Genomic DNA, 27,087 nt, shown 5'->3' on the forward strand with positions numbered 1-27,087 from the left:
AACTTGTAATGATGCATGCAACCTTTTCAGATTTTTAGTTCTACTGCAGACAGTTCTTTTTTCAGACATGATCTAATGTGGAATTCATCGTGAAAGGATATCGGTTGTGTTTTCATTTTATTATTTGAGATATGTAAATTATTTTTAAAATGCATTTGATTTGTTGGAGAAGTCAATATAGCAGTAATGATGATTTAAACCTGCTGGTGCTAGACAGGTCATTGTCACTTTTTTAAAACATGTTCTCACTCTTCTTTGCAGGATGCTGGAATATGGTATTTGTTCCACAAGATTTCAACAGGAGATTCTCACGGTTTATACCCTGAAACCAAAGCTGAGCTTACACCATTAGGCATCTTCTATAACAACAGAGTTCATTCTAATTTCAAGGTAGTGTAGTAATAGCTTGATACTTGGGCTTTAATAACTATAATAATAATTCAATATTAATACCTTCATGATTAAACAAAAAAATCATAATGGCAGAGGTGACTGAAAGCTTGCTGCTCTTGAAATTTGTTGTCTAGTATTGTAGCACATAGTATAATCAGGTACTTGTGCAGTCCCGTGTAATGCTTGTCCTCAAAGTAGCTTTGGTGTTTAATATTCTCTTTTTAAAAAGGTGGGGAGTTACGGATTTTTGTTTTTGACAAACTTCAACAATTTTTGCATAACATGCTTACTGAAATGGTTAGTTTCTCAGCATTGAAATATCTCATATTTATCGCTCAGTGTTTTAAGGCTATCATTTGGTGCTTTGAAGTGCAATGGTGGTTGACAGTCAAGGTAGACCACAGATCAGGGTGGCTATGAACTTTAAAAAAAACAAAAAAAAACAAAAAAAACATACTTGTGGTACCTTAGAGACCAACACATTTATTTGAGCATAAGTTTTTGTGAGAAGTGAGCTGTAGCTCACAAAAGCTTATGCTCAAATAAATTTTAGTCTCTGAGGTGCCACAAGTACTCCTTTTCTTTTTGCGAATACAGACTAACACGGCTGCTACTCTGAAACCTATGAAGTGAAAGTTGTAGTTCATAAACTGTCAGTGGCCTGTTCCCATTGGATCATTAACACACAAACTTCAAGTGCTTCTTTATAGTCTCACAGTATTTGACTTGAGAAGCCCATAAACCATTTTATATGGTAGTTTGGCATCAGTTCAGATCTATTGTACCAGTGGGTACGTGCAAGGGACTTTTGAGCCATTGAAAGTGATTCCAATTTATTTAAATTAGTAAACTTCAGTTGACGAAATAAGAGAGTCTCTCTCCTACATTTTTGCCTTATAAATTCACAGTGAGCTCTTAAAGCCCTTCAGTAAAAAGCATTATAATTTCATGGTAGCCGCTTTGTATGGTGATTTACGTCTTCATTTTATAAAACCGTCTAGATATTTCTTTACCCATCTATATTAGCTTAAAGGTGACATAATAGGAGTTCTCTGAAAGTCAAGTCCTAAACAGTAAATTTTACATACCATATAATTTGGGATGTTACAAACTGGCTTTTAGTACTTTTCCGGTTATAATAATCTTTCCTGCTCCAAATAGCAGTGACAGTATCACAGCATGAATGGGGGAATAAACAACTTTATGGGGGCTGTAAATTAAAAACAGTTCCATCTGAAAATTCATGGCAGTTATTGAGAGTTGGAAAAATTTGTATTCAAATCAGAAGTATATTATAATGGAGGTGCTTAAACCAAATCACACATTCCTATTTAAACTAAAATGTGGTTGATGGTAGGGAATATTCTAAGCCAAGACTTCAAGTTTTTATGTGGTGACTATGCAGTAGAAAAGTTAATTACATTTGAAAATAACAGATTTCAAATGTTTTTAATGAATTCTAAACTATAGTATTTCCATGAACATTTTCAGTCCTGTGATGGCATTAAGTATTATTTGAGATATATTTCCCCAGGCTTTCTGCTTCCTTAGGAAGAGTATGTTAGCTAAGGGAAATGAAGAACTAAAAGAGAGTACGTTTAAAAAACAAACCCAACATTATACACACAGTGACTCACTGTTTTGTGAACTCAATTTCAGATTTATTGCGAAAGGTAACTTTGTAAAGCTGTCTGGGGCTGGGTCAGGTAAATTATTTTTCTTTCCTCGCTTGTTTCAGGCTGGCTTATTTATTGATAAAGGTGTAAAAACCACCAATGCTAGTGCTGAGGATCCAAGGGAATATCTTTGTCTGGACAACAACGCGAGGTAAAATCTGTTGTTTCAATACTGTTGAATGCGTATTAACATTAAAATAGATAAGTTCTCAGAATTGAATCCTCTCCTTTCAAAATATTCGTAACCTAATATTATAAAGTGTTTAAAAAAATTATTTGCAGTTATCTGCAAAACATGATAGTTGTCAGATTTCTGTTGTTTTATTTGTATAATCACACACCCATACCAACCCACCCACCAGTTTTTGAATCAGCAGAGCATGTCTTGTTCTGGGAGCTTGCTGCTCCATATGCACCCTCATCCTGAGCTGGTTCTCTCAACCATAGTAAGCCATTATTTTCAACAGGCTCTGAAAAATGTTTTCCTATCTGATGTGCAAAGTTGAAAACCTGTTAAAGGCTGTTGAATGCTGGACTCCCTAGCTTGTGGTTCAGTCTAAAGCAGTGGTTCTCTATCAGGGGTATGCAGAGGTCTTCCAGGGAGTACATCAACTCATCTAGATATTTGCCTAGTTTTACAACAGGCTACAGAAAAAGCACTAGCAAAGTCAGTAAAAACTAAAATTTCATACAGACAATGATTTGTTTATACTGCTCTATATATTATACACTCAAATGTAAGTACAATATTTATATTGCAATTGCTTTATTTTTAATTATATAGTAAAAATGAGAGAGGAAGCAATTTTTCAGTAATAGTGTGCTGTGACACTTTTTTTTTTCTTTTTTTGTCTGATTTTGTAAGCAAGTAGATTTTAAGTGAGGTGTGACTTGAGGGTATGCAAGACAAATCAGACTCCTGGTTCTGTAGTCTGGAAAGGTTGAGAGACACTGGTCTAAAGGACCTAGTGAGAGAGACTTTCAAAAGTACAACTCATATTGCAAGTCAATAGGAGTTGGTCACCTTTGAAAATCTCTCACTAAGTCTTCCAGCAACTTATTGAATATGTAGCTCAAAAGTGCAACTTGAGAGAATCTGTTGCAGGGTATTAATTGATTCAGTATACAGAGACAGACATATTCCAGATTCTCTCTAGGATTCCTAATGTAGTTTGCTCAGTGGAAGAATAGTGGAGAGGTTCCTTCTTATGGGCTGGCTGACATTATTTTTTTTTTTTTTTTTTTTTTTTGCACTTCAAATGAAATTAATGAGGAGAAACTGAATAGTTGCATCTACCCATATACCCTGCTGTAGAATTTAGTAAAATAAATAACCTTCAAAGTCTTGATTTTTCCTGAGCTGGAAAACGTCATTGGGTAAGAGGACTATATCTGTGTATTTGAACTGACCTCTGTTTAGGAAGGGGACAGTTGAATGATAGGTGTGGACGTAGAGAGGAAAAGGCAAGACTCTGAGAACATACTGTACTTCATGCTTTGGAAATGAACTTCTGGTTCAGAAATTATGATGGAAGGCAGATAAGACCAGTGTGAATTACCAACAAAGTAATCATAGCTAGGGATTTGAGACAAAGTAGTACATGACATCTTACAAAAATATACTGTAGTCTCACAGGGAACAAAGAGCATTGAAAAACTGAAAGTATTTCATAAAACATTTTAGAGGGCTAAAACAGAGCATGAGCATCCCAGGAAATAAAGTAAGATTATTTACACAGCAGATTCTGGGGGAGAGGGTGACGTTAAATCATAGTGGAGGAACTTAAAACATTATTTACCTAGAATAACTCAGAAATTTCAAGGTGCTGAATGGTATCTATGTGCTGGAGGCTGTCTGGAATCTGAGGGTATGCTTATACAGCAAAGGAAAAGCCTGCATTTGGCCTGTGCCAGCTGACTTGGGCTTGCAGGGCTCAGGCTGCTGGGCTGTTTCATTGCTGTTAAACGTCCAGGCTTAGGCTGGAGCCTGGGCTCTAGGACCCTGTGGGGTTGGAGGGTCCCAGAGCTTGGGCTTCAGCCGAGCCTGAAGTCTACACAGCAAGGAAATAGCCCCATAGCCTGAGCTCAAGTCAGCTGGCGCAGGCCAGCCGCAGGCTTTCTTTGCTGTGTAGACGTACCTTGAGGGACAGGAGTCAGGATGCACATGTATTTGGATAGGAGAGCACTTGGGAGCTAATTACTATGGCGGGGGGGGGGAAGCACTAGAGCACATGTCCAAAGAGGCTGGAGGGGGAACCAGTATTTATGAGATGCGGTAAAGACACATATCACTGAAGCGAGAACAGATGGGAACCAACTCCTTGGAGGGTGTCCGGTGTGGTGGTTGCATGATCAGCAGCAGCACAGAGGAAGGTTGCAAGGAGAAAGAGAAGGATCTGAACATTTCTCTCTCTTTCTCTGCAATTCACTGAGGAAAAACATACCTTTGTGCAGGGAGGGAGTCCATATTAGTATTTAATAAAACTTCTGTTTCCTTGTAGAGGATGATCACGGCACTTTGAGCAAATAGTATCTGTGAAATCATGCATCATTCATCCTGTAGACAGAAACCTTGAGCTTGTCTGAGTTAATTGAAAATAGTTTCAGTGACTATATCTTGTGAAATCCATTCTTTCTCTGATCAGAGAAATGTAACCTTGTCATAACCACTGTCTTTAGTTAAGATTGCACAATCTGTCCTTAAAAGAATCTGACAGACTGCATACATGTGATTATTTGATAGTAATACCTGAAGAAGAATTTAAAATAGTCCATTTTTACTTTAAAGTTGGACTTCTTCCCTCATTAAGGTTGAAAATAACTTACTGTAAAGTTACTTTATATAATATACTACAACAGTTTTTCCCAGATGAAACTGCAGAAAAGTCTTTTTTTTTTTTTTTTAAGTTAATCTTCATACATTTCATTGTTGCCTGAACTGATGTACAGTGACATGATTAGTGTGTCAGACTGGTCAACCATCCATAGTTCTTAAATTCAGGCCCAGATGTTCTTGTCCCAGCAGAAGTCAATCTGGTGTCAGAAAATTTTCTTTTTTTAAAAAAGGTTCCTTGCCGCTCTGGATCACTGAGTAGGTAGAAGTAGGCCAGCTGTGAACTGCTTCCTTCTCCAATCCTTGTCTCTGCCCCTTCTCTGCTACTGATGCTTCTGGGGGCAGAGTAGAGGGGACTGGCTGAGGCAGGCAGGAGAGGAAGGAATAGTGTGTCTTTCAACTTACTAAACCATAAATGTGGTGCAGAGAGCTCCATAATGTATAGTATTGGGCAAGTTTCATAGCAATTACTTTGTGGGTTTCCCCTTCGATAAATGTACCTGTACCTTTTTGATTCTGTCTAGTTACTTTTGTGTTCATATCAATAAAAATACAGAGTGGGTATGAATTATTTTCCACTTTCCCAGTTAGCTTAAAACGGGAACCGAATATGCCTTAAGCCCCCTAAGCTTTCATGGGCTCCCCAACTGGCAGCACCCCCAGCCTGTACCCAGGCTATTTCTTCCATCCTCCCTGTTGCTTTTGTATTTGTAGTACACTGCTAAACTGGGTCAAAAATAGACTGCAGCTGCCACTATGTGGGACCAGCTGGGCAGCAGGTATGGAGGAGTGGAGAAACATGTGTCCTACCCAAATGAAGAGCACTCCACAAAATTAGGTGTACTTGAGAGGTCTAGGAGGGAGCATTCAGCACCCATTCCTCCAGCCTTCTGTCTAGTGCAACTGCAGTCCTATATGCCCTCTCAGTGGCAGGGTCAATCTTCCTCCTCTCTCTCCATACCCTCAGATTAATGCTTTAAGGAGAAGGGGAGGGAAGAAAGACACCAGGAAAGGTGAGAGAGAAGAAGGGGGTGAGATTCAAGTTGTGGGACAAAGGAGTCGGGGAACAGGAAGGTGCAGCTCAGGAAGAGTAGGACGGGAATCCATAGTGGGAGATATCCTAGCCCTTCTGGGAAGGGAAGAGAAGATTAATGCTTCGTCTCTTTTTATTGCTTCTTCCCAAGAATAGGATGGTCAGATCTCTGAAGACACTGCTGTGGGAATGGAGAAATGTGGGGGCACTCTCAGTGAAATTAGGGTACTAGTCTTTCATTTTTCAGCATGGGCCTTTTTGTCTCAAGCATGTTGCAGGAGCTGATTTTGCCTGTCCAGTGAGTGCAAGTGTTTATATCTTGGTATATACCACAACAGCGTATATGTGCACAGAGCATAAATCAGATACCTTCCTTTCAGGTGTGTTGGGTTTTTTTTCGTCTTTCTAAGGTTTCGACCTCATCAAGATGCTGACCCTGAGAAGCCCCGAGTTGCTGCTCTGATTGACAGACTAATCGCTTTTAAAAACAATGATCATGGGTCTTGGGTCAGAGGAGGGGACATCATCATTCGGAACTCTGGGTAGGTATCCAAGAGCAAACCTCTACCTACTATAAAAAGATATTCGCCTGGACAGCGGTATAAAAGCTAGTAGAAGTGAGAGTTGTAAAGTCTGGAAAAGCCTATATTAAAGTAGGGTTATGAGAGAGAATGTCAGAGCTAAACCATTGAAGTTGTTTGACTGTCTCATTCCACTAATGGGCTGAAACTAAGTCTATGCAAGATTACATGGAAATTTCATTTAAATGGGAAGCAAACAAAGATTTAAAATTGCATGATAGAGAAAATTTAAGTCCAAAAATTAACTGAGACCATAGAAAGTATTTTTAAAAATTTTGACTTTTAGTATATTTGAGGTTTCTCTGAAGCTATCATATTACCACTTAACAAAACTATATAGAAACAGTTATACTGATTTTAAAACACTAGAAATATCTTAAGTATAATAGCTATGGTGGGTTTTTTTGTAAATTTCATTTCATACACAGATCAAGATTCGATTCAGTTTGACGTGAACCTGTGCTCTGATGCTTTGAGAAGCTAAAATATAAATACACATTTAATGAACATTAAAGTATTGTATGTGGTTTGAAATTTGCTTTGTTCAAAAATAATTTTCTCTTGTAGGTTTGCTGACAATGGAATAGGTTTAACTTTTGCCAGGTAAGTATTTTTGTACCGGATTTCATCGCTATGTTCAGTCTTCCTAGCTTAATTTTTGTCAGTATATGTCAACTAATAAGTAGTAGATGTGATACTGGTGCTATTTAGAAACCCAAATGTAAAAATATTAGAATTGTGAAAATGACAACAAGAAGGCCAAGAGGGTTTATATAAGGGGAGGTTTCAGAGTAGCAGCCGTGTTAGTCTGTATTCGCAAAAAGAAAAGGAGTACTTGTGGCACCTTAGAGACTAACAAATTTATTAGAGCATAAGCTTTCGTGAGCTGCAGCTCACTTCATTGGATGCATCCGATGAAGTGAGCTGTAGCTCACGAAAGCTTATGCTCTAATAAATTTGTTAGTCTCTAAGGTGCCACAAGTACTCCTTTTCTTTATATAAGGGGAATGTCTCATCAATTTTGACTCTGAGTCTGCTTCTGCTGGAGCTCTGATATGTCAAGTCATGATGCTAGATAATTAGATGACATGACCCAGAACTCTAGGAAAGTGTACAACATCCTAGCTTTTCACCTTGTATAATTAAAATGTTCCTAATACTGAATATACAAGTTTTAAAGAGGGGACTGGAGGACAAGGGGAACAAGAAAATATAATACTTAAAAGCAACAGAATGTGTATTAAGTCAATTAATTGTAATTTTTTTTTTAAAGCTGGGGTTTTTGAAAAGCAGGGATTAAATTGTATATTGTAATACACTTCTAAACAAAAGGCTTAGCCTGCTTTGATTAGGTAAAGGTAAACAATAGTTAGAAATTGTCTTTGTATTTCAGAGCAATATAACTTTCCTGTTTGCTGTAGTATCATATCCGTAATCTCAGACTTCATTTTGATAGTGATGGAAGCTTCCCAAAAGATGAAGGCTCCAGCCAGGAAGTATCAGAATCTTTGTTTGTTGGTGAGAGCAGGAATTATGGCTTTCAGGGTGGCCAAAACAAATACTCAGGAACTGGAGGAATAGACAATAAAAACCGCACTCTGCCTAGAAATCGGTAAGTGTGTTTCAGTGGGTAAAACAAAGTTGCTTTTTACAAAAGTTACTTTGTCTTATTTGAAAATAGCACTATAAATTTAGAACTAGTATTACATTGCACAAAATAAAAAAATACTCCAAGATAAAACATGGCTACAAGGGGGTCTGCATGGTTTGGGGACTTGATGACCGTGTGTACCACTTTCTGCTTCTGGGCTAGCGGTTTTTTAAGGTATTAAACTTACTTCAACACAGTTTGTAAAGGAAATTGCCAGGTGCCACAAATTTCTTTCTACCTAGCCCAAAATAAATCAATAGTTTGAACATCAGTACAAAACAAAAAAAAATGATTTACTGTGCAGAAACTTTCAATTTCAATATAATTTGCCTGCAAACTGCAATGGGGTAAAAAAAGAAAAGTCCTTTACTAATAGTGATTTCTGATCATTTCTCTCATTTATTATTTTGAAAAATACTTTTGATTGGGGTAAAATTATTTTGGCATGAACATCACATTTTTTTCCCTTTTTTTTTTTTTTTTTCCTTTTTTAATGTCAAATTTGTTAGAGGTGAAAAATCTCAAATGGAAGGTTATGCACCTTTTTTTAATAGAGTATATGAGTATATAATAGTCACTTTTTCATGTGTTCTTGCTGTCAAATCTTCATTCATTGATAAGCAATAAAAATTTAAATGTTGGTATTCTAAAAATTGTGCAACTTTGTAATGAAACAATAGTGATGAGAAAATAAAATACAAAAATTTTAAAATTTATTCTCGTACTAAATCAATAATAATTAGTTGAAAGCCGCACATATTGACAGTTGATTTCTGTGCCTTCGAGAAACTAACTGGTATGGTGAATTGCATCTTTAACTTCACGTTTCCATACGTAATATCATGAATTGCTGTAACTTTTAGGTCTTACAACACCAGCAAGTCCAATAGGGTTTGAAATAATTGGGTCTGGTGGAGACTAGAAAGTCTGTGGCTAGGGGATTTTGAGTGGCTGGTTTGGGACTATTATGCATAGCCAGTCCCGCTCCTCTCCCCGTGTCAGACAAGCTCCACCTCCCCAACGGCTTGCCTTGGGAAACTTATTCACCCACTGCCAGCTATCACCCCTTGCCTCACATAAGAAGGGAGAAGGTGTAGGGCAGATTCAGCTCATGGCAGCTCTGTGCTGGTGGGCCATCTGACGGAGAGAAGTTTTAAGATGGTCTGGAAGCCTGAGGCTTCCTGCCTGCCCAAGCACTGGGACTCCCAATTGGGCACTTCTGCTGTAGGGGTCCCAAAGCATCCTAAGAGGGAGAGGCAAAGGGGAAGAGTTGGGTGAGCTGCAGTCAGCTTGGCTCCCTTTTCTAATTCTAAAATTTGAGGTGTAGGTTCTTACCTGTAAGTTAATAGTGGAGGGAAGACTTCATTTGTCTTTAGTGTTCCACTCTACAAACCATTGTCTTAGCACTGCATTCTTAATGCTTTTAAATGAAGGGAAGCATTGCCTCTTAGGGACCCTGAACCAAGACTTCTAACAGGTCGTGTGTGTGTCTGTGTGTTAAACATATTCTGTTTTTAACAGGACATTTCCAATCAGAGGTTTTCAGATTTATGATGGACCCATTCATCTTACCAAATGCACATTCAAAAACTTTGTGCCGACTGCTGATAGATACACCAGTGCAATTGGATTCCTATTGAAAAACCCTTGGCAGTTGACACCTAAAAACAACATTTCTCTCATTAAATTTGATACAAATGTAAGTTTTTATTGCAAAATTCATTTTCAGTGGATGAGGTGGAAAGAGGAGACTTCATGGAGTAGGAAAGGATGAATTCAGTGTCTCATGCAGGAGATTTATTTAGAAAGAATTTTGGTGATGTCCTCCAATTTCTTCAAACAAATGGGAGTCCCATGTGCACTCCCGATATTGCCTCCACCTGCCCTGTTTCTGTGCTGACTGCCACCTCTGGGCCTGGGTTGCCTTTTCCCTGCCTCCCTGCAAGTAACTGCTTTTCTTCAGGCAAATGTGCCCAAACTGAGGTTCCCCAAGTAATGTCTGCTGAGCAAGGGAGTTGTAGTTTGGAGAAGGGGCGTCTGCCACATTTAAGGACCGTTTGGGCTGCTGTAGAAGGCTCCAGAAACATTGAAGAGGCTGGGAGGTGAGATTAAGCAGCTTCTAGGGGACTTATGCATGTCCTACATTTCCCATTTTTGGTGTCTGTCCCATGATAGCGTTGAGATGGATGGGTTTGGATAAAATGGCATCCAGCTCCTCCTGCCTTTGCTTACAATTAAGACTGAATTGGACTTTTGAGGGTTGAAAACCATACTATCCTCCATTGTCACGTGCCTTTGAACTTCCTGATTTGAGCCAGAAATGATTGTATTAAAATCTGGTGAGAAGTGCTGTTCTTGTACTATTTCTGGCTTACCAGGAAGTACAGGAAATAACAAGTGCCTGTTTGTGTGCAGTTTCTAGCCCAAAGAGTTTCCAGTCCAAAATTGTATTCAAAACAGAGCTTCCAGACTTTTTTTTTAAATTTGCACATCATCAGTTTAGAATAATCTGTTCTCTATAGCCAATTACATTTACAAATATGTTTTCTCTTAGTTTGGAAACTAACTTTTCTTTTTTATTTTGTTTGCTTGCTTGCTTACTCTGGTTACAAGAGTTACTTAAATCATGGAATTCTAATATAGAATTCATAGTAAAGTGAAGAACCACCCCTATTAGGCTGTGCAATTGCTGACAGAACTGTATAGTGAGGCTTGAAACTAAAAGACCAGTCAATGCCTCGCAAACTGAGCTCAGCTGTGGAGACAGAGAATAGACCAAAAATGGGGTTTTGGTTTGGGTTTTTAATGCTTGCTTTGACCTCAAAAACAAGTGATTGTGGACGTGTGATGATGATGATGAGACCAGATTCTTTAAGACCTGAAAGAAAAGGAGTACTTGTGGCACCTTAGAGACTAACAAATTTATTTGAGCATAAGCTTTCGTGAGAAGTGAGCTGTAGCTCACGAAAGCTTATGCTCAAATAAATTTGTTAGTCTCTAAGGTGCCACAAGTACTCCTTTTCTTTTTGCAAATACAGACTAACATGGCTGCTATTCTGAAACCTGTCATTATTTAAGACCTGAGGCAGCTGAAATAATGAATTTGCAGTCATAAATATTAACACAAAATTCTGAAACATATTTAGCAGAAGTCTGAACCACCGGGGCTTCGTGTGTTAACTGAAAACCGTGACTACTACAAAATAATTAAATTCTGTTTTGCAAAATTATGTTGTCCTTGTTAGAGAAGTTATTCAGCTCATAAACCTTGTCCGACTCCTGATGATCTTTACATACATGGAAATGTTTATCAGTGTGTTACTAACCATATACATGCAGTAGCACAACTGAAATTGGTGGCTTTATAAGAGAGACTTAATTGGAATGTTTCACTTCCCTTTTATGATCAGGTTTCTCTGAAAGTCTTCTTTGGTAAACCTGGTCCCTGGTTTGAAGACAGTGAGCTGGATGGTGACAAGAACTCAATATTCCATGATATAGATGGTTCTGTGACTGAATACAAGGACACTTACGTTGGTAGAATGGATAATTTCCTGATCCGACATCCAAAATGCATTAATGTTACACAGTGGAATGGTGTGGTCTGCAGTGGGACCTATGCACAGGTTGGAACTGTTGCAGTTCTTTGTGTATTCTATATTTTCTATATATTCACAAGACTTGAAGAAAAACTTATCAAAGCCATGAAATGCCCTTCCTCTTAGGTTTTTAAAAATTGATTTTACACTTTGCCTTGTAGATGGTTCTGAACAACTTGTTGGGGGAAGGGAGGATTATGATTATGCAGTGAGTTGACTTGCCATCATCTGCATGACGCAGTCCTGTTGGCAAAAACATTTAAGGATGGGGGCTTTCTTACACTTGCAGTTCTGTTTCTCACAATATTATTAAAAATGTGAAATATAGTTTTTTAAATATAAACCCCTCTGCTGAGATCAGTTCCTAGCCGATCATAGACCTTGTGTGACCTTAAGTAAGTTACTGAATACCTCTGTGCCTATGTTTCCAATCTGTAAAATGGGGAAAATATCGTTGGCCTTGTCTGTTTTAGGTTGTAAACTTTACAGGACAGCAGCTGTCTTTAACTGTTTGCACCGTGCCAGGCTCACTGGGGCCTCTAGGCATGACATGTAATGTTCTAGTGGTTCTGTTTACACTGTTTCTGTATTTTTCCCTCATATATATTGTATTGTTTCTAGTGAAACTGATCAAAAATTGTCAGATTACTTCAAATCTCCTTCTCCTCTTCTAAGGCCTTTATTATTATTATTTTTTTTTAATATTAGTTATACATCCAGACAAGGAACCCACAGAACCTTACTATGACCATAGTACGAGATGAATACCCATCCAGCACCATGGCACTCCGAGGTATTAACCAGCGAGCTGCCTTTCAACAGTACCAGCCTGTAATGATGCTTCAGAAGGGCTATACAATACATTGGAATGGACAAGCTCCCCAAACCACTTTTCTTTATCTCATTAATTTTAACAGGTATGTTTCCTTTCCTTTCATTTTTGCCTTTGATTCCAAAGACACCATTGGAATAATGTATTGCAGAAATAGTTATATATTCAAAATTACAACCATGAGTAAGACTGGAACTTGATTTATCTGAAATAGCAAATATTAAAAGCAAAATGTATACTGGAGACCTAGACCAAAAGCTATGTAGAGCTATACAGAAAATTCTGTAAAGAAGCATTTAAAGAAAAGCCCTATTGCTTTATTACTGCGTGAAGCTGTGCAGAGTAGAACTACAAATGGTTTGACCTATCACTGGCCTTGTTAGGAGTCACCCGAATAAGATACAATATGTCAAACTGGAAAATTTAAAATTTGTATCCAAACGGTGGATGGATTTAAATCATTGAAATTTGTATCCTGATTTAAATCAGCAAGTAGGAAATAGATTTTATTCATGTTTTGCATTTGTACTTTAATATAAAAAAAAAAGTTGATTTGCATTGGTTGATAATCATTAAAACATGATGATTTGCAACTAAATATACCTTTACACTGAATGTGATCCTGCTTTTTGCTAAGCAGGAGGATACTCTATATTTAAGCAGACATGCTTAACTTTCAACTGGATGACTGATTTTTTTGTTTTTTCTCCCACTTGAGATTCATGTCAAGCTCAATTTGGATGAAAATTGAAATTCAGTTAAAAATGCACAAAAACATTTTAATTGTTTTATTAACTAAAACTACCTTGAATGTGCTGGCTACATAAGAGAGAGATTTTTTTTATCAAAACATGGTTTGCATTTAAAATTAACTGATTTATTAAACAAAAAGTATTATCTGTAGTTCGTTTCTGGTCCCAATGTCCTTCAAGATTTTAGAACTAGTGGACCTCTTCTTCTCATATACAGCTTTTATTCATAGATTGGAAGAGAAAAACATCTTTTCTGCTTTTTCAGCTCCCAAATGGTGTCTTACTTTGAATGATTAGTGATTGAACTGAAATTGTTGAATAAAATGAAATGAAATATCTCTCTGCTACTCTGTGTCCACTACCACAAAAACAAGAAATTTTGTTCAAATGAATGAATTATAACAACTTTGTTTCACTATATTTCTAGGAATGACTGGATTCGGGTTGGACTCTGTTATCCATCAAGCACAACTTTTCAAGTAACGTTTGATGTCTTTCAAAGGCAGACATCTGCTTTCTATAGTGTGGAGGACTATACATCAGTAACTTCGATGATGGTGCTGCAGAAAAATCGATCAGAGAAGAAGTTTTATTTTGATAACAGCACTGGGTAATTTTATATAGATTGATAATAAAAGGATACATTATTTAATAGTAAAATTGCAAGTTTGGTAGTGTTAAGAATTGGCTCTGATGGCTGCTTAAGAAGGGAAATCTTATGGAGAAACTCTAAGCATGTCACCATTTGGACGTTTGGAAGAGGAATCTACATAACTTGTAATTATAAATGTAGTGGCCATCAAATCAGCACTTGTAAACGTATACCACAGCTACCACAGTTATTTCCTATTCTAAGTATGGGGAAAACTGTGGTATCTCAAATACCACGGAGAGGTACCTTTTGGCCAGTAACTGCTTTATTAATTTAGTATGGCTCAACTGTAAATGTTTTTCCTTCACCTCTTAAACAGAGTTTAAGAAAATAGGCCTGATTCCTTCTGGACCAACAGGAATTTTCTTAAGCTATGGAGTAAAATTTTTAAAAGTTACTTAGGCATGTCACTTTTGAAAATGGGACTTAGGCTCCTAAGTCACTTAAGCACTAAGTCACTTAAGCACTTTGAATGTTACCACTGAAGACCATAAGAAAGCTTCCTTAGGGAAAAAAACTGTACACATTTTTTTAATGTTGTAGTTTTTTATTTTGTTTTTATTATAATCAGAATATTAGTATAAGATTTTTGGAGGCTTTTATTAACTAGTTTGAGATACTCATGTAGATGAACTGATGTATGTAGTCTTTGATATCATTTAGAAAATATTTAGAATTTCTTTTTTCAACTAGAAACTACAGTGACAAGCAACTATAGAGAAGCTGGTAGAGCTTATCAGTATAAGAGTCTTCCAGTCAGGATGTGTGTGTTGGGCTTTATGCACACTCAGAGCAATAAAGATTTGTTTTCAAATTATACTCATATATTTTTGTATTTTTGTACAACAAGAGCACTGTTTTTGTTTGATTAATGTCTGATATGTTAATTGCCAAATAGCAAGTTTAATGAACATTTGTTAAGATGTATGGTGTGAAAGTTACTGGTGCGAGATGGGGGGTGGCTTATGCTGGCTAGATGATTTTTTTTTTTCTCTTACCAAACAAATCCTGTCATAATGACTTCTCTAATAGTTGGAGAGTTCTAATATATATTACTTAAGACTTCCCTATTTTTGTACTTATTACAGAACATTTTACAAAGTACTGTAAATTTGCGGAGATTTAAAAAACAAAAACACATGACCATTCCTCTGTCCCTGAAAAGCTTGCAGTCTGAGATCTCCTGTGTTCACTAATCAGTACATTTGACAAAATTTTGATTATGTAAATTTCTGTATTTTATCAACTAGTTTTCTAATCTCTTGTATTGTTTTGTGTTTAGATTGCTGTTTTTATATCTTCAAGCCAAATATAATAGGGATGGTCACAGTTATTGTTCAGCTCAGGGATGTGAAAGGGTCAAGATTCAGGCCACTGTTCAATCAAAAGAGATCAGTAACTGCATGACAAAAGCTTATCCAAAATATTACCAAGCACCAACTGTTCTACAGCCAATGCCAGCCAGAACTACTGTACAGTGTAAAAATTGTGGCACAACTCAGGTAAAAAAATTCATAAATGTGTATGTAAATTACCAATAGATATTATCTTCCACATAATTGCCTTAAATATGGTTTTTATGAAGGAGTGTGAACCCTTCAGAAGCAGATATAACCTAGAATAAAGTTCTACTATTGTGTATATTGTTTACTACATAAAGGGCAAGTCAGTTCCATTCAAATTTATTCAAAATTTTTAAATTAAAAAAAAAAGGCTTTTACAAAAACTAAGCTTTGTAAAAGTGATCCAATAACTTTTTTTTTTAAAACCAAAGTGAAACAGCCCCTCTGCAATGTTTTTCAACTTGAATATGCGTGTACTTCAAGGGCCTCTGTGCATTTTTAGTTAGGGGTTTTGGTGTCTCTAGCATGAGGCTATGGAGCTGTAAATAACAAAGCCATTCCTACTGTGCAGTGTGGGAGTGCTCTCATGCTAAGATGACTTAATTGGCTCGTCTTACATGAGAAAGAGAGCGTGCGTGCGTGCACACACACACCCCGCCCCCCCCATTTCCTTCACTTCCACAGAGAGAGCTAAATGGAACTGCCTCTTTGTTACGAGCTAGGTAGCGTATCTTCTTATAGTTAGAGTAGTTGGAGCTACTTGCCTTGTGTTATCTCCAGTGCTGTGTCATACCCTGATCCTATAGAGGACTCCAAAAGGCATGCATCCTCTTCAGCCATCTTTCCAGAGAGGGACATACAGCTTGATGACTCCACGTTGCTGGGAGAAAAGCTACTGGGTTCCAATACAAAATTTACCATGCCTCACTCCTCAGTAAGGACATGATAGGCACTTACAACTGCAGTGGCACTTGGCTTGTTTTGAGCCTTCAGCCAGTCATCCATCAGGAATTCCAGGTCCTCTTCTTTGCTGAGGTTTTCTGTAAAGAGATGTGAGATGCCCTGTCACCCCAGCTTTGGTGTCGAGCCTAAGAACGACCTTCCCAAGGCACACGTTTGCTGGTTCTGTGCCTCTCACCTGATGCTGTCTGGCACTGTAGTCCCCATCAAAATAGCTTTCAAGCTGCTGTCAGCACCAAAAATTCCCTCAGTGCTCTAGTCAGCACAGATCAACTTTGAGGAATCAGGCTTCCAAATCTTATGTCCCTGTTTCAGGGAAGAAGGAAAAGCAGCAACATTATGATCCACCAAATGGGGCATTGTTCTCCTGCTCCAAAACTACGTCACTTTTGGAGACTCCTTACTAGTCTTAATTCTGCCCTGGCATATAATTCTCCTCCTTTGAGACTCTGGTGCCAGGTGACCTTGGCACATTACTGTTTCACATACCTCTGACAGTCGATTTCCCCTCTCATGACTTGGGGGGCGGGAGGGCCTCTTTCAAGGCTTTTGGCAATGCCTCTACTGCTTGACTTAAAGCTTAAAGAACTGCTTAAAGAACACATCTCTCTGTCCTCACCACCAGTACTAAAAAGAGCTAACTGTATGCCTCTTGTACCCCTAGAGGGTCCTCAGTTTTTGTTGTTGTTTGTTGTAATGTCCCTTGGCTAATTCAAAGTTGATCTCTCTAGCCCAGGATCTCTGCAAAACAAAGTGAATCCGTGACTGCTTCCTCAGATGGAGAAAGAGAGGGGCATAAACCATGGCTTAAATCATCAGGCCTTGCTCCAGTTTCACACAAACCTCTCTGAGGGGTCAGGTCTTTCTAATGATAAAACGGATGAGACTCTGGAGAGAATTAAGATGGCGTGAGTTACAGCCTGATCTCTAGGGCTTTCCCAGTCCTTGTTTGCTTCAGAAGAGCTGATCTTCTATTTGGTTTCAATACCACAGAAAGACTTCCTCTGTGAAGAAGCAGGGAAATGGGGCATAGCAAGAGGAAAAGGAGCATGGCTGAAATCTCCTTACCACCAAACACTGCCTGTGGTTTCAGCCCCTTGGGGGGCCATTAGTAGCTGTCTCTCCCATCCTTTAATTTGCACCAGGTGCAATTTTGCCCTTGTTGAGGATCTAACCCATTATGTTGCTGCTTAACTTTTCATTATTCCAGTAACGAGTGTGCAAGATTTTTCCTTCCTATTCTTTCATAGAGAAGACTTGGCTTCTCTACTTATAATGTACTTTTTCCCCTTCTGCAGTAACTGGATTTTCCTCATCTTTTTCTTTACTTCTGTTTGACAGGGAAAATGTATTTTCTTTCCAGTTCAATAAAATGTTCATACTCTTATCATGTTCCATAACTCCATTCTCTGTCCCCCATGACAGAACATGAAAAATAAGTTCATGACTTTTTTTTACCATTTCTTTTCTGCCACTTAGACCTTTTGGTCACCCTTCTCATTTCACTGCAGTGAGCCAGGTTTTGTTCTCTCTGTGAATGTGATTTTTTTTTTTTTTTACAGTTAAAAGTCTGCTTTATGGTGATATTTTGTGAAATCTACTTTATTCATTACTTCTTCATTTTTCAGTTTCCAGTTTGTTGTCGTGCAATTTCTTCCCCAGACAGTACCATCACACCCAAAATGCTAACTATTAATGAGATTCTAAATGCTGCAATTTTTACTCAGGAAAAACTTCTGTTGCTATCAGTGGGAATATCGCTAGCATAAAGATTACAAGATTAGGGCTATAGGCACCTGTTTGGTATCTTCAGTGCTGTCTTGATCCTTTTTTCCAACATATACGTTACTTCATACTTGTGTGTTACCAAAAAAAGCAGAAGTGGCTCAGAAACTGATACCCAGCACAAGTCTAGGGGCAAGACACCAAAAGATGCTGTAAGAACAAAGTGCCGTTGCTCAGACTTGAATACATTAATGTCCTGGTTTTCGTCCATACTAATACATTTATGTTACAATAGCACTCAAAATCTGTTAGGCACTTTATGGATATATAGTTCCCCTTCCCTGAAGAGCTTTCAGTCTAAAAGTATCCATGCATTTTGACAGTGTTGATTTATTAATCTTGGTTTTTCCAGTTGGCAGTCTAGAGTGTCTGTCAGAATAATTGTTGATTATCAGTATGCTATCTAGGGTTTAAAATAAGACTTGCTGTTCAGAGTTTCTGGGAAAGGGGGGAAGTGTAAACATGTTAAAATTTTATTTTTTACATCTAGATGGCATTTACCAGTGATCCTCACAATACCTACCTCCTTGTGCAGATTCAGTCAATGAGCAAAGTAGAATTACAAAGTAGCCTTCCATCTTTTATCTCTGTAAGTATTTTTATGGCCTCTTTAACTGCTTTTTCCTTAGCAGTTTGAATTATGGCAGTTGCACACTGGTGCAATTCTGTATCACTGAGCACCACTTTTGAGCTAAGCATCCTTCTGCTGAAGCCAATGGGAACTGGTGGGTACTCAGTACTATGTTAAATCCAAATCCATGAAATAACTCTCTTATACTAACAGGCTATTACCTAACAGTACCAGTCCTCCAACATTGTTCTGTTAAAGCCCTTCAAAACTGTGATTAGAAGAGAGGAGTCATTATTTTTTGTTTACACTTCAACTCAGTGGTGATAAATGCGATGATGTAATGTTGTTTAACACTTGGTCTGTTGCCATTTTTCCACTTGGGAACCAAGAGAGAATTGTATGTGATGCTGGAGGTGAGGGTTTGCAGGCATTCTCAGTACCCCAAGGGTGAAATTTTAATTTATATTTGTCCTATAGAGTAATGCATACATTGTGTTTGTGAAATAGTAAAACTCTGAATTATTTAGGCAGAAAAGTGCAGGCTATAACAGCATGCGTTTGTAACATCATAAATGCAAGCTTGTAAGGGATTTTGTGGCTTATTTTTAATAACAATATTCAATAATATGCTTTGTTAAATATAGTACAAATTAATCAACTGAGCAGGCTACATGCTCTGCTTTTGTGCACAGAGTGAGTGGTTGGGTCTCTGAATGGCACTGTCTCAGGACAAGTGAGCTACTTCCATTCCTTGTCAAGAATGGTGGTGGCTGAGATAGGATTCATGTCCTTGTGAGTGATTACAGTGAAGTGAGGAAAAGCTAGGCGATGCTCAAGGCTCCCTGAGGAATAAAGAAGTCCCATCAGCCGGGTCTTTTTGGGAAGAGGAAGAATGGAGAATGTCTGTCTGATAAATTATTGGTTGTCAAAAAGAACACTAATGTGTCTATATATCAAATTATGATAAATGTGGCCAACTGACAGGTGCAGAAGAATATTATTGTACTTGCAAATCGCCAGCAAAAGCAGGCAGTGATTTATGTCTTTTCTCACTTCAGGTCAATGGAAATAAGTCTCCCTTCAAAGATATGGGTGTATTTATCCTGATAGTTGATGCCTGTGTTGGCACTGTGACAGAAAAAAAGCTTTTTTTTCAAGCAAACATTAAAAGCATAGACGAATATTTAAAAACTGGAATTCCGCAAAGGTATATGCTATTGTAAACTTATCCTTTTATTTACTATATGTATCATAAAATATAGACTTAAACTGGAGTACAAAATACACTTGAGTGCTTTATCGTGATAGTCAAACTCTTGCTAGAGAACACTATTTGTGGGCTGACAATTCTAGCTCCCTTTTAACATTGCTATGAGAACATTTTTAAATTGAGGGAGTAAGTAGAAGCGCACAAACATTTTAAAGGGACAGTTTAGCTACATTTGAGAAAATGGACCAGGTAAACTTAAACATTTGGATTAAATCCCAAAAATATGCTTTCCTTTTCAAAGGACTCATTTTAACGACGCATTACATAATCACGTTTTTTAGCTTTACTGTGGTAGGAAGAATAAGCTTTGGTGTATGGAGGACATTGTGCCATGAGAATTTTGACAAAAGTGCTTTATTGGTAATAAGTTGAAGATTTATTTCTGTTTATACATTGACAGTAATACAAATGTCACTAAAACAGTTTTAATAAGGTGCCTATACTAAAGCTGGTTGAAAAATGAAAAGCTAACTTCACAGAATAGAAATTGCAGTTTTCATTTAAAAGGTTTCAAAATGGCTCCATTTTTAATTTTTGTAGAATTTTTTTACTCTTTCTTGAAATCATTTTCAATTTTCTTTTACCAAGTTTTCCTTAGACAAACTTTTTTAACCAGCGATAACGTTTCAATAAAAGTTTTTAATTAAGTCACAATTTTTCAAAGTTTCATTTTCTAAAACAGGACACTTCAACCAAAATTTTTTTTCCCCAACCATTTTTGGTCAGCTCTCTGTATAAGTGTTGCCCCAAATACAGTGGGCTAATAAGCAAGCTAATTTGTAAAATGTGTAAGTATCAGTGATAATAAATACTTAGTTTCTTCATCTTACTACTTTTTTTCTGGTGCAGGTCAATAGTTTTGCTAAGCACAAGAGGTGATATAAGAAACCTTAATATTTCAGAAGCCTTAATGTCCCTGGGAACAACCAAAGCAGCTCATCTTCAAAACAAGGGTTTGTTTAATTTTCTCACACAGTTTCTTTTTTAAAATTCCCTTTGACGAGTCCAAATTCTTGAGGTGTTGCATGAGTGTTTCCATTCAATTGATGTCAAACTATTTTATAATAAAGAAGTTAGTGAAAAACTATTAATTAAGGTTTTAAAACTTTCAAAAGTGGTGGTGTGATGGCTTTTAAAACCATAGTGTTTGGCTGGTGTGAGGATGGCTGCATTTACTATTATATGAGGCGGAGGGAAGGGAATTATTTTCTCCTATGTCATCTTGTTGTAATGTCCATTTGCATGTAAATTGTATGTAAAAGGTGTCTCTTTCCTGTCTAACTTCTGATTCTTTTACTCTGAATTATTTCATTGCAGGGAGCATAGCTTTTCTTGGCTTCAGAGGAAATTTTAAACCTTCTTGGGCTAAGCTGTTTACCAGTCCTGCTGGGCAGGGCCTAGGGCAGATAGAAAAGTTTATACCTTTACAAATGGAAGAGTATGGCTGCACCAGAGTGAGCTCTAGCAAACGGAAAGACTTGGAACTTTTAAAGCAAGCTTCAAGAGCACATTAGAGACTAAGATGTACTAAGTGCTGGAAGAAAATGTGAACTAACTTATTTAATTTATGGCATTTTAAACTATACTTTTATCCCAAATAAACCATTTTACTGTTTTGATAAAGACATATGCCTACGTTGACCGTTTGAATGCCAGTCTGTGCACCTTCTAGTTGTACAAAATGTTAAAGAATTTATTACTATTTGTATAGACAGGTTTTTCAGAGATTTGTTTTCTGATGTTTGTATTTACTGTAAACAGTTTTTTTGTGTTATACTTTTGTAGCCTGAGAATTGAGGATGCTCATAAGGATCAGCCTGGAGAGGTTTTGGTAGCAATTATTGGATTGCTTAGGGTTTTAAAAAAACTAAATTAATTAAAATATCTCTCTCTTAAGCAGTTTGAATTGGTTATTTTAATCTGTCTTTGCATTTCCTTTTTCCTGTTTGTTTTACGCATTCCTGAGATCACATTTGACAATCAGGCGAGTTATGGGTAGGCTCAGCAGATATCAGTTTTGTTGTAAATTCAACAATTAGCCTCTTTTTAATTTTTAACCTTTTTTCTCCTGTTTTCTATGCATTTTAAATTTCCATTTCTCAGGGAGCTCCCTTTCAGCTGCAGGGCTTGGGATACTGGATCCTTGTGGGGTACAAGGTGCCAGGGAGGCTCCAGTCCAGTTTGGGCAGAGCAGAGACCCCTGGCCAGCCCCACGAGGAAGAGGGTGAGCCATCTGCTGTAGGGGATGACACCCTGCTGTTGAATGCTCCTGCCTGGAGACAGTCTCCACACTCCCAGCTGATGAATGAGTGAGCAGGGCCATGACAGAGGGGCTGGAGGGGGTTCCCTGTGATACCGGATTTCTGAAGGTGCATGGGAGGTTGTGCTTGCCAACTGGATATTTTTTTCTTTATTTCTGTGTGTCAGGTGAAATCGATGTTTACTGACTATTTGAATCAAATCCAGTCCAGCCTAGTTATGGTCCATATCCACTTTTCCAGATATTAAAGGGCAAGTCCTGTTCCCCTACCCACATGGGTACAAAGAGCCCTAACTGTAGCAGAATTTCTGTCATTCAACTGCACACGGGGAGAAGGGGACCGGATTCCAGGACCCTGTGCAGGAGCCTGTACCTTATGCAAGTCATGAAGCTATGTTCTGCAGAGGCTACCTGTGCCTTGGAGTGCAGGGGATATATGGGGTGCTGTAGGGCTGGAGTGAAGACAAAACCAATGGATGCACAGTTATGTAGATCCTCTAACTCAGGGGTGGGCAAACTTTTTGGCCCAAGGGCCACACGGGGGTGTAAAACTGTATGGAGGGCCGGGTAGGGAAGGCTGTGCCTCCCCAAACAGCCTGGCCCCCGCCCCCTATCTGCCCCCTCCCACCCATCCAACCCCCCACCCCCAGGTCCTTGTCCCCTGACTGCCCCCTCCCAGGACCCTTGCCCCTAACCACCTCTGCCCCATCCAACCGCCCCCTGCCCCCTGTCCCCTGACTGCCCCCAGGGAACCCCTGACCCTTATCCAACCCCCCGTCCTGGCCCTTTTACCATGCTGCTGAGAGCAGCATGCCTGGCAGCGCTGTTGCCTGGCCGGAGCCAGACGCACTGCCCTGCAGCAGCATGCAGCTCTGCTGCTCAGAGCGCTGGTGGCGCAGTGGCCTGGCTGCAGGGGAGGGGCTGGGAGCTAGCCTCCCCTGCTGGCAGCTCAGGGGCCGGGCAGGATGGTCCCATGGGCTAGATGTGGCCCGTGGGCCTTAGTTTGCCCACCTCTGCTCTAGCCTCTCTCTCTCCAGCTGATGTGCAGGGTCCATGGGGGCTACTACAAAAGCAGCTACAGCCTAGGATGAGAAGACTGCTTTTCTCACCCCTTTGAAAATCTCCAGCCCCTAGCCTGGTTATTCAAGCGATAGCTTAAACACAAAATAACTCTTTAAAATTCAATTTTCAAACAGCAGAACAACTTGTGCAGAGCAAATGCTCTTTGACCTGTGCCATGCAAGTTAAACTTTTAATTTGTATTACTGTACTTTGAAATTGGTGTGAAAGATCCACTGTTCTAATGTTTGGTTTGCGCTGCTCTAATTGTAATTTGATTTATATTTAGTGCTATTTTCATTCATGCTATAATCAGCTGCTTCTTGACCTTTAGGTTTGAATCTTTCTTAATATAAACAAATGAATACCTCCTCTGGCTTATACACTTGGTTTGTTTTCATTTTCAGTCTAGTCAATTCTTTTGCAAATTGTGGAAAAGCCACATTGAAGGATTGCAACTCATGCAGGTACTGATTTTAGGAGGTTGTGTCCTTTTGTCTTTGAACATAAATATCAGTATCTCAGAGAGCCCAAAGACCAGTTTCATAAAGGTGGGGGAGGAGTAGAACAACATTGTACCCACAATTCTAAATGTACTGTTGATTCCAATTGTTGTATATGAGAATCTCCTTTTAAATATACTTCATAGTTTGCATTTAAAATGAGTATCTTTGTGGAGATATCAATCTGTACATTTTTTCTTCCTGAAACAAATGCAAAGGCTGTCTTGTCTCTTTAGAGAAAAATGCAGAGAAGCTAAATTATGGTTTTGTTACATTACAAAGCATACTACCTCAAACTGCTATCAATAAATCATTCTAGATCTAATAAACTTCTCTGTGCTAATGTGTGTTCCTTTTAATCCAGGGAGCCATGTTACTAACATTTGACAAGGAATATAAATAAATTTTTATATCTGACAACTTCAAGGCGATAAATGATGGGCTATCTTCATACTCTTTCTATGTTAAATACAGTTCTTTACTTACTTTGGTCTAAGGATTTCAAAAAACTTTAAAGACATTAATTTCTCAAGCCCCAATATACTTGTGAGGGTAGGTATGGTCTGTATGCTTCCAGATTTATGGAGTGGGGAGAGGAGAGAACGAGAGCAGAAAATGAGGAACCAGCTACTAAGTGACTGTGCCAGGGCATGAGCCACTTGGAAACAAAAGGTTTCCTGACTCACTCCTGTTCTGTAAATCACAGGGCCTTTCACCTTGTGTAGGAGTAAAGTATATATGTGCACCGATGTACCATTCTGACTTGGTAGTATATTGTACCAATTCAGCATGATTATATAAGGTGCAAGGCAGTGACGAATCAGACTGTTAAAATTTACTCTGGAGTTTGTCCAAGGTATTTGTTTCAAGTGATGCTTTTAGTTATGGATCCCATAATCTAAAATCCTGCTACAGGCCTTCCAGATAAGGGGATATGTATCCTAATCCCCCGACCCGGCTGCTTGTCTTAAAATGTGATGCTCCCCAGTGGTATCCCGGGTTCTGAGGCACCTCACCCTCAACAGCTGTCAGTGTGAGGGAGTCTCATCTGTGATGGCTGTGGGTCAATTCCCTGAAACAATCAGCCTCAGGCAACACAACCACGGTCTTCCAGGCCTCCATGGACCTCACTCTCTGTACAGGACATGCCAACTCTTGAACTGTTGGAACCTTCCCTGTAGTGTCCAGTCCCTTATCCACTGAACACTCTCAGGATTTCCAGGCCTGCTGTTCCCAGAGCGGCAGCATACATGCCAGCTTGTATGCTCAGGACCAGCACTTTGCTTAACGCACAGCACTTTGTATAGTAAAAATGAGAGTAAGGGTTTGGGGTTTTTTTTCCTCTTTCTTTCAAAGAATAGGGATTCAAGTGATAGTAAGAATATTAGAAACAAATATTACAAATAAACTAAATCATAACATGCTTTTTAGATCCTAAACTAACGTTATCCTCCTGTCTAAAATTTCTCTCCTAAAGTTTTTCAGCCAAGCCTGATTGAGACCACTCCTTTATGAAGCAAATTCGCTGCCCATTTACTTCCTAAGTGAAAGATGAGTAGGTGTCTTCTGTTTCCCCCAAGTATACTAGAGCAGATATACTATATGTATCTGCAGTTAGATTTCTTCCTGTTAATTTTCTCTCTGAAGTTGTCACAATCATTCATTAGTATTTAGTTCAGACAGGTGAGAGGGGACCTATTGTGAACATTGGCACAGTTGAACTTCAAGTTTAACCTTTATCTCTGATTCTGGTATTTCTAGCCTTCATCAGTCTGGGTCACTTCGGTGCATGGGTTTTGGGTGGGAAGGTAGGGTTAAGGTTGCCAATTTTGATTGGACGTATTCCTGGAGGTTTCATCACATGACAATCTTTAAGTTAAGAGTAATCTTCAATGCCTGGAGACTCCAGGACAATCCTGGAGGATTGGCAACTCTAGGTAGGCTGGGATTTTAGTCTCTGGTAATGATCTCGCAAGATTAAGTGGTGTCAGTTTAATTTCTTTTAGGTTTCTTTTTATTGTGGGACAGTGTCCTTCATTTAGAGGGTGTGTGTGCTGATCTAATAGCTCTCTTCCATCTATGCTCTATGACTTAAATGATATTTGTGGCACATAGTCTGAATAAAAGTAGATAAGGCCACAAGTAGCCATAGTCTCCTGTAACATCCATGTGTGAGGCATGTGTGATCCTATGGGTAATCCTAGCATCACCCATTGGCATACAATGTGTGTGTCCACTTTTTAATGCTTAGTTTTATTAATCCATTTAAAAAAAAGTATTAAAAGTGTGTGTCCTGAGATTAAATCTAGTATATCACTGGTGTAATGCATTTTTCCCAGATCCTTTGTTCTCTTACACATGAGCAAAAGCATGAAATACTGTAAATACTGTCATTTGTATTATAGTAGCACCTAACAGTTCCAGTCAAGATGTGGCTCCTCATTGTGGTAAGTGGTGGAGAAACATAAGACACTACCTGTCCCAAGAACAAGATTCAACAGTTTGACATAGAAATCTATTTATTTTCTTCATTCAAAAGTAATTTGCCTGATTTTTTTCTTTTAACTCTGAAAGTCTCTCTTTTGTCCCCCTCCTTTCAGTTGAAACAGAGGAAATGGGAAATACTTCCATCTCCAGGAGAAGATAACAGAACTCTGCTCCAGAAAGTGTTTCTGTTTCCACTAGGAAGCTGCATCTCTTGTGTTCCAAATGCCCGCTTCCCTTGCTTTTCCTGAGGAATGGCCTATCTTTCTTCTATGTCACCGATATTTCCAAATCATTGTGGGAAGCTGGAATGGTGGAGCCTTTTCAGCTGCTCTCTCTCCCCTCCACCACTCCTTTTTCTACACAACCCACTTTAAAGTTTCATCAGTCTTTCTTAAAGGATCCATTACCCTGAAGAGATTTCTCCCAGAAATTCTGTTCCAATTATACTACTTTCTGGATAACAGATTGAGTCCAATGGTAGCTATGTGTTCCCCATTGTACAGATACATAGAACTTTCTATTGAAAGTGAACATACTCTAGACTTTGGCCCCAGGCTGGAGTCACCCAGCTAGCGAAATTGAGGGAATTAAATGGAACAGAACCACTGTGAAAACCGAAGTCTCTGCTCCCTATTCAGTATACAATGCTATTTCTTTAATATCAGACCTATTGTAAACTGTGGTTAAAGGATGGGTTTCTGTTCTTAAATGGCTTGTGTGTTTATTATACAAAAGTTTTATAATTAGCATGATATGAATTAGTGATGTGACACGTACCCAAAAAAAAAAAAGTGGTGCTGGTGCTTTCTGTCAAGTTTTCTACTACCTGCTACTCCAGTTTCATTAC

General features: G+C 38.5%; 1 protein-coding gene across 9 annotated transcripts in view; it reads left to right on the top strand.

Moving 5' to 3' along the window:
- CEMIP2 (cell migration inducing hyaluronidase 2) overlaps window positions 1-21,827 on the top strand; it is a 77,542-nt gene extending 55,715 nt beyond the window's left edge. For 5 of the 9 annotated variants that reach the window (XM_038401614.2, XM_043514670.1, XM_038401611.2 and 2 more), the window contains 14 exons: window positions 262-390; window positions 2,132-2,220; window positions 6,346-6,477; window positions 7,084-7,119; window positions 7,973-8,128; window positions 9,689-9,866; window positions 11,578-11,793; window positions 12,475-12,683; window positions 13,778-13,960; window positions 15,285-15,504; window positions 18,581-18,679; window positions 19,720-19,868; window positions 20,781-20,884; window positions 21,249-21,827. In XM_038401614.2, coding sequence (XP_038257542.1) covers window positions 262-390; window positions 2,132-2,220; window positions 6,346-6,477; window positions 7,084-7,119; window positions 7,973-8,128; window positions 9,689-9,866; window positions 11,578-11,793; window positions 12,475-12,683; window positions 13,778-13,960; window positions 15,285-15,504; window positions 18,581-18,679; window positions 19,720-19,868; window positions 20,781-20,884; window positions 21,249-21,445 — 2,097 coding nt within the window. In that variant the 3' untranslated portion in view covers window positions 21,446-21,827. Of the gene's footprint in view, window positions 1-261; window positions 391-2,131; window positions 2,221-6,345; window positions 6,478-7,083; window positions 7,120-7,957; window positions 8,129-9,688; window positions 9,867-11,577; window positions 11,794-12,474; window positions 12,684-13,777; window positions 13,961-15,284; window positions 15,505-18,580; window positions 18,680-19,719; window positions 19,869-20,780; window positions 20,885-21,248 lie in introns of all 9 variants that reach the window. The other 4 variants (XM_043514668.1, XM_043514666.1, XM_043514667.1 and 1 more) reach the window with 1 other exon arrangement.
- Window positions 21,828-27,087: the final 5,260 nt, after the last annotated feature.

This window comes from Dermochelys coriacea, chromosome 5 (assembly GCF_009764565.3).
Source record: "Dermochelys coriacea isolate rDerCor1 chromosome 5, rDerCor1.pri.v4, whole genome shotgun sequence".
NCBI classification, from domain to species: domain Eukaryota; kingdom Metazoa; phylum Chordata; order Testudines; family Dermochelyidae; genus Dermochelys; species Dermochelys coriacea.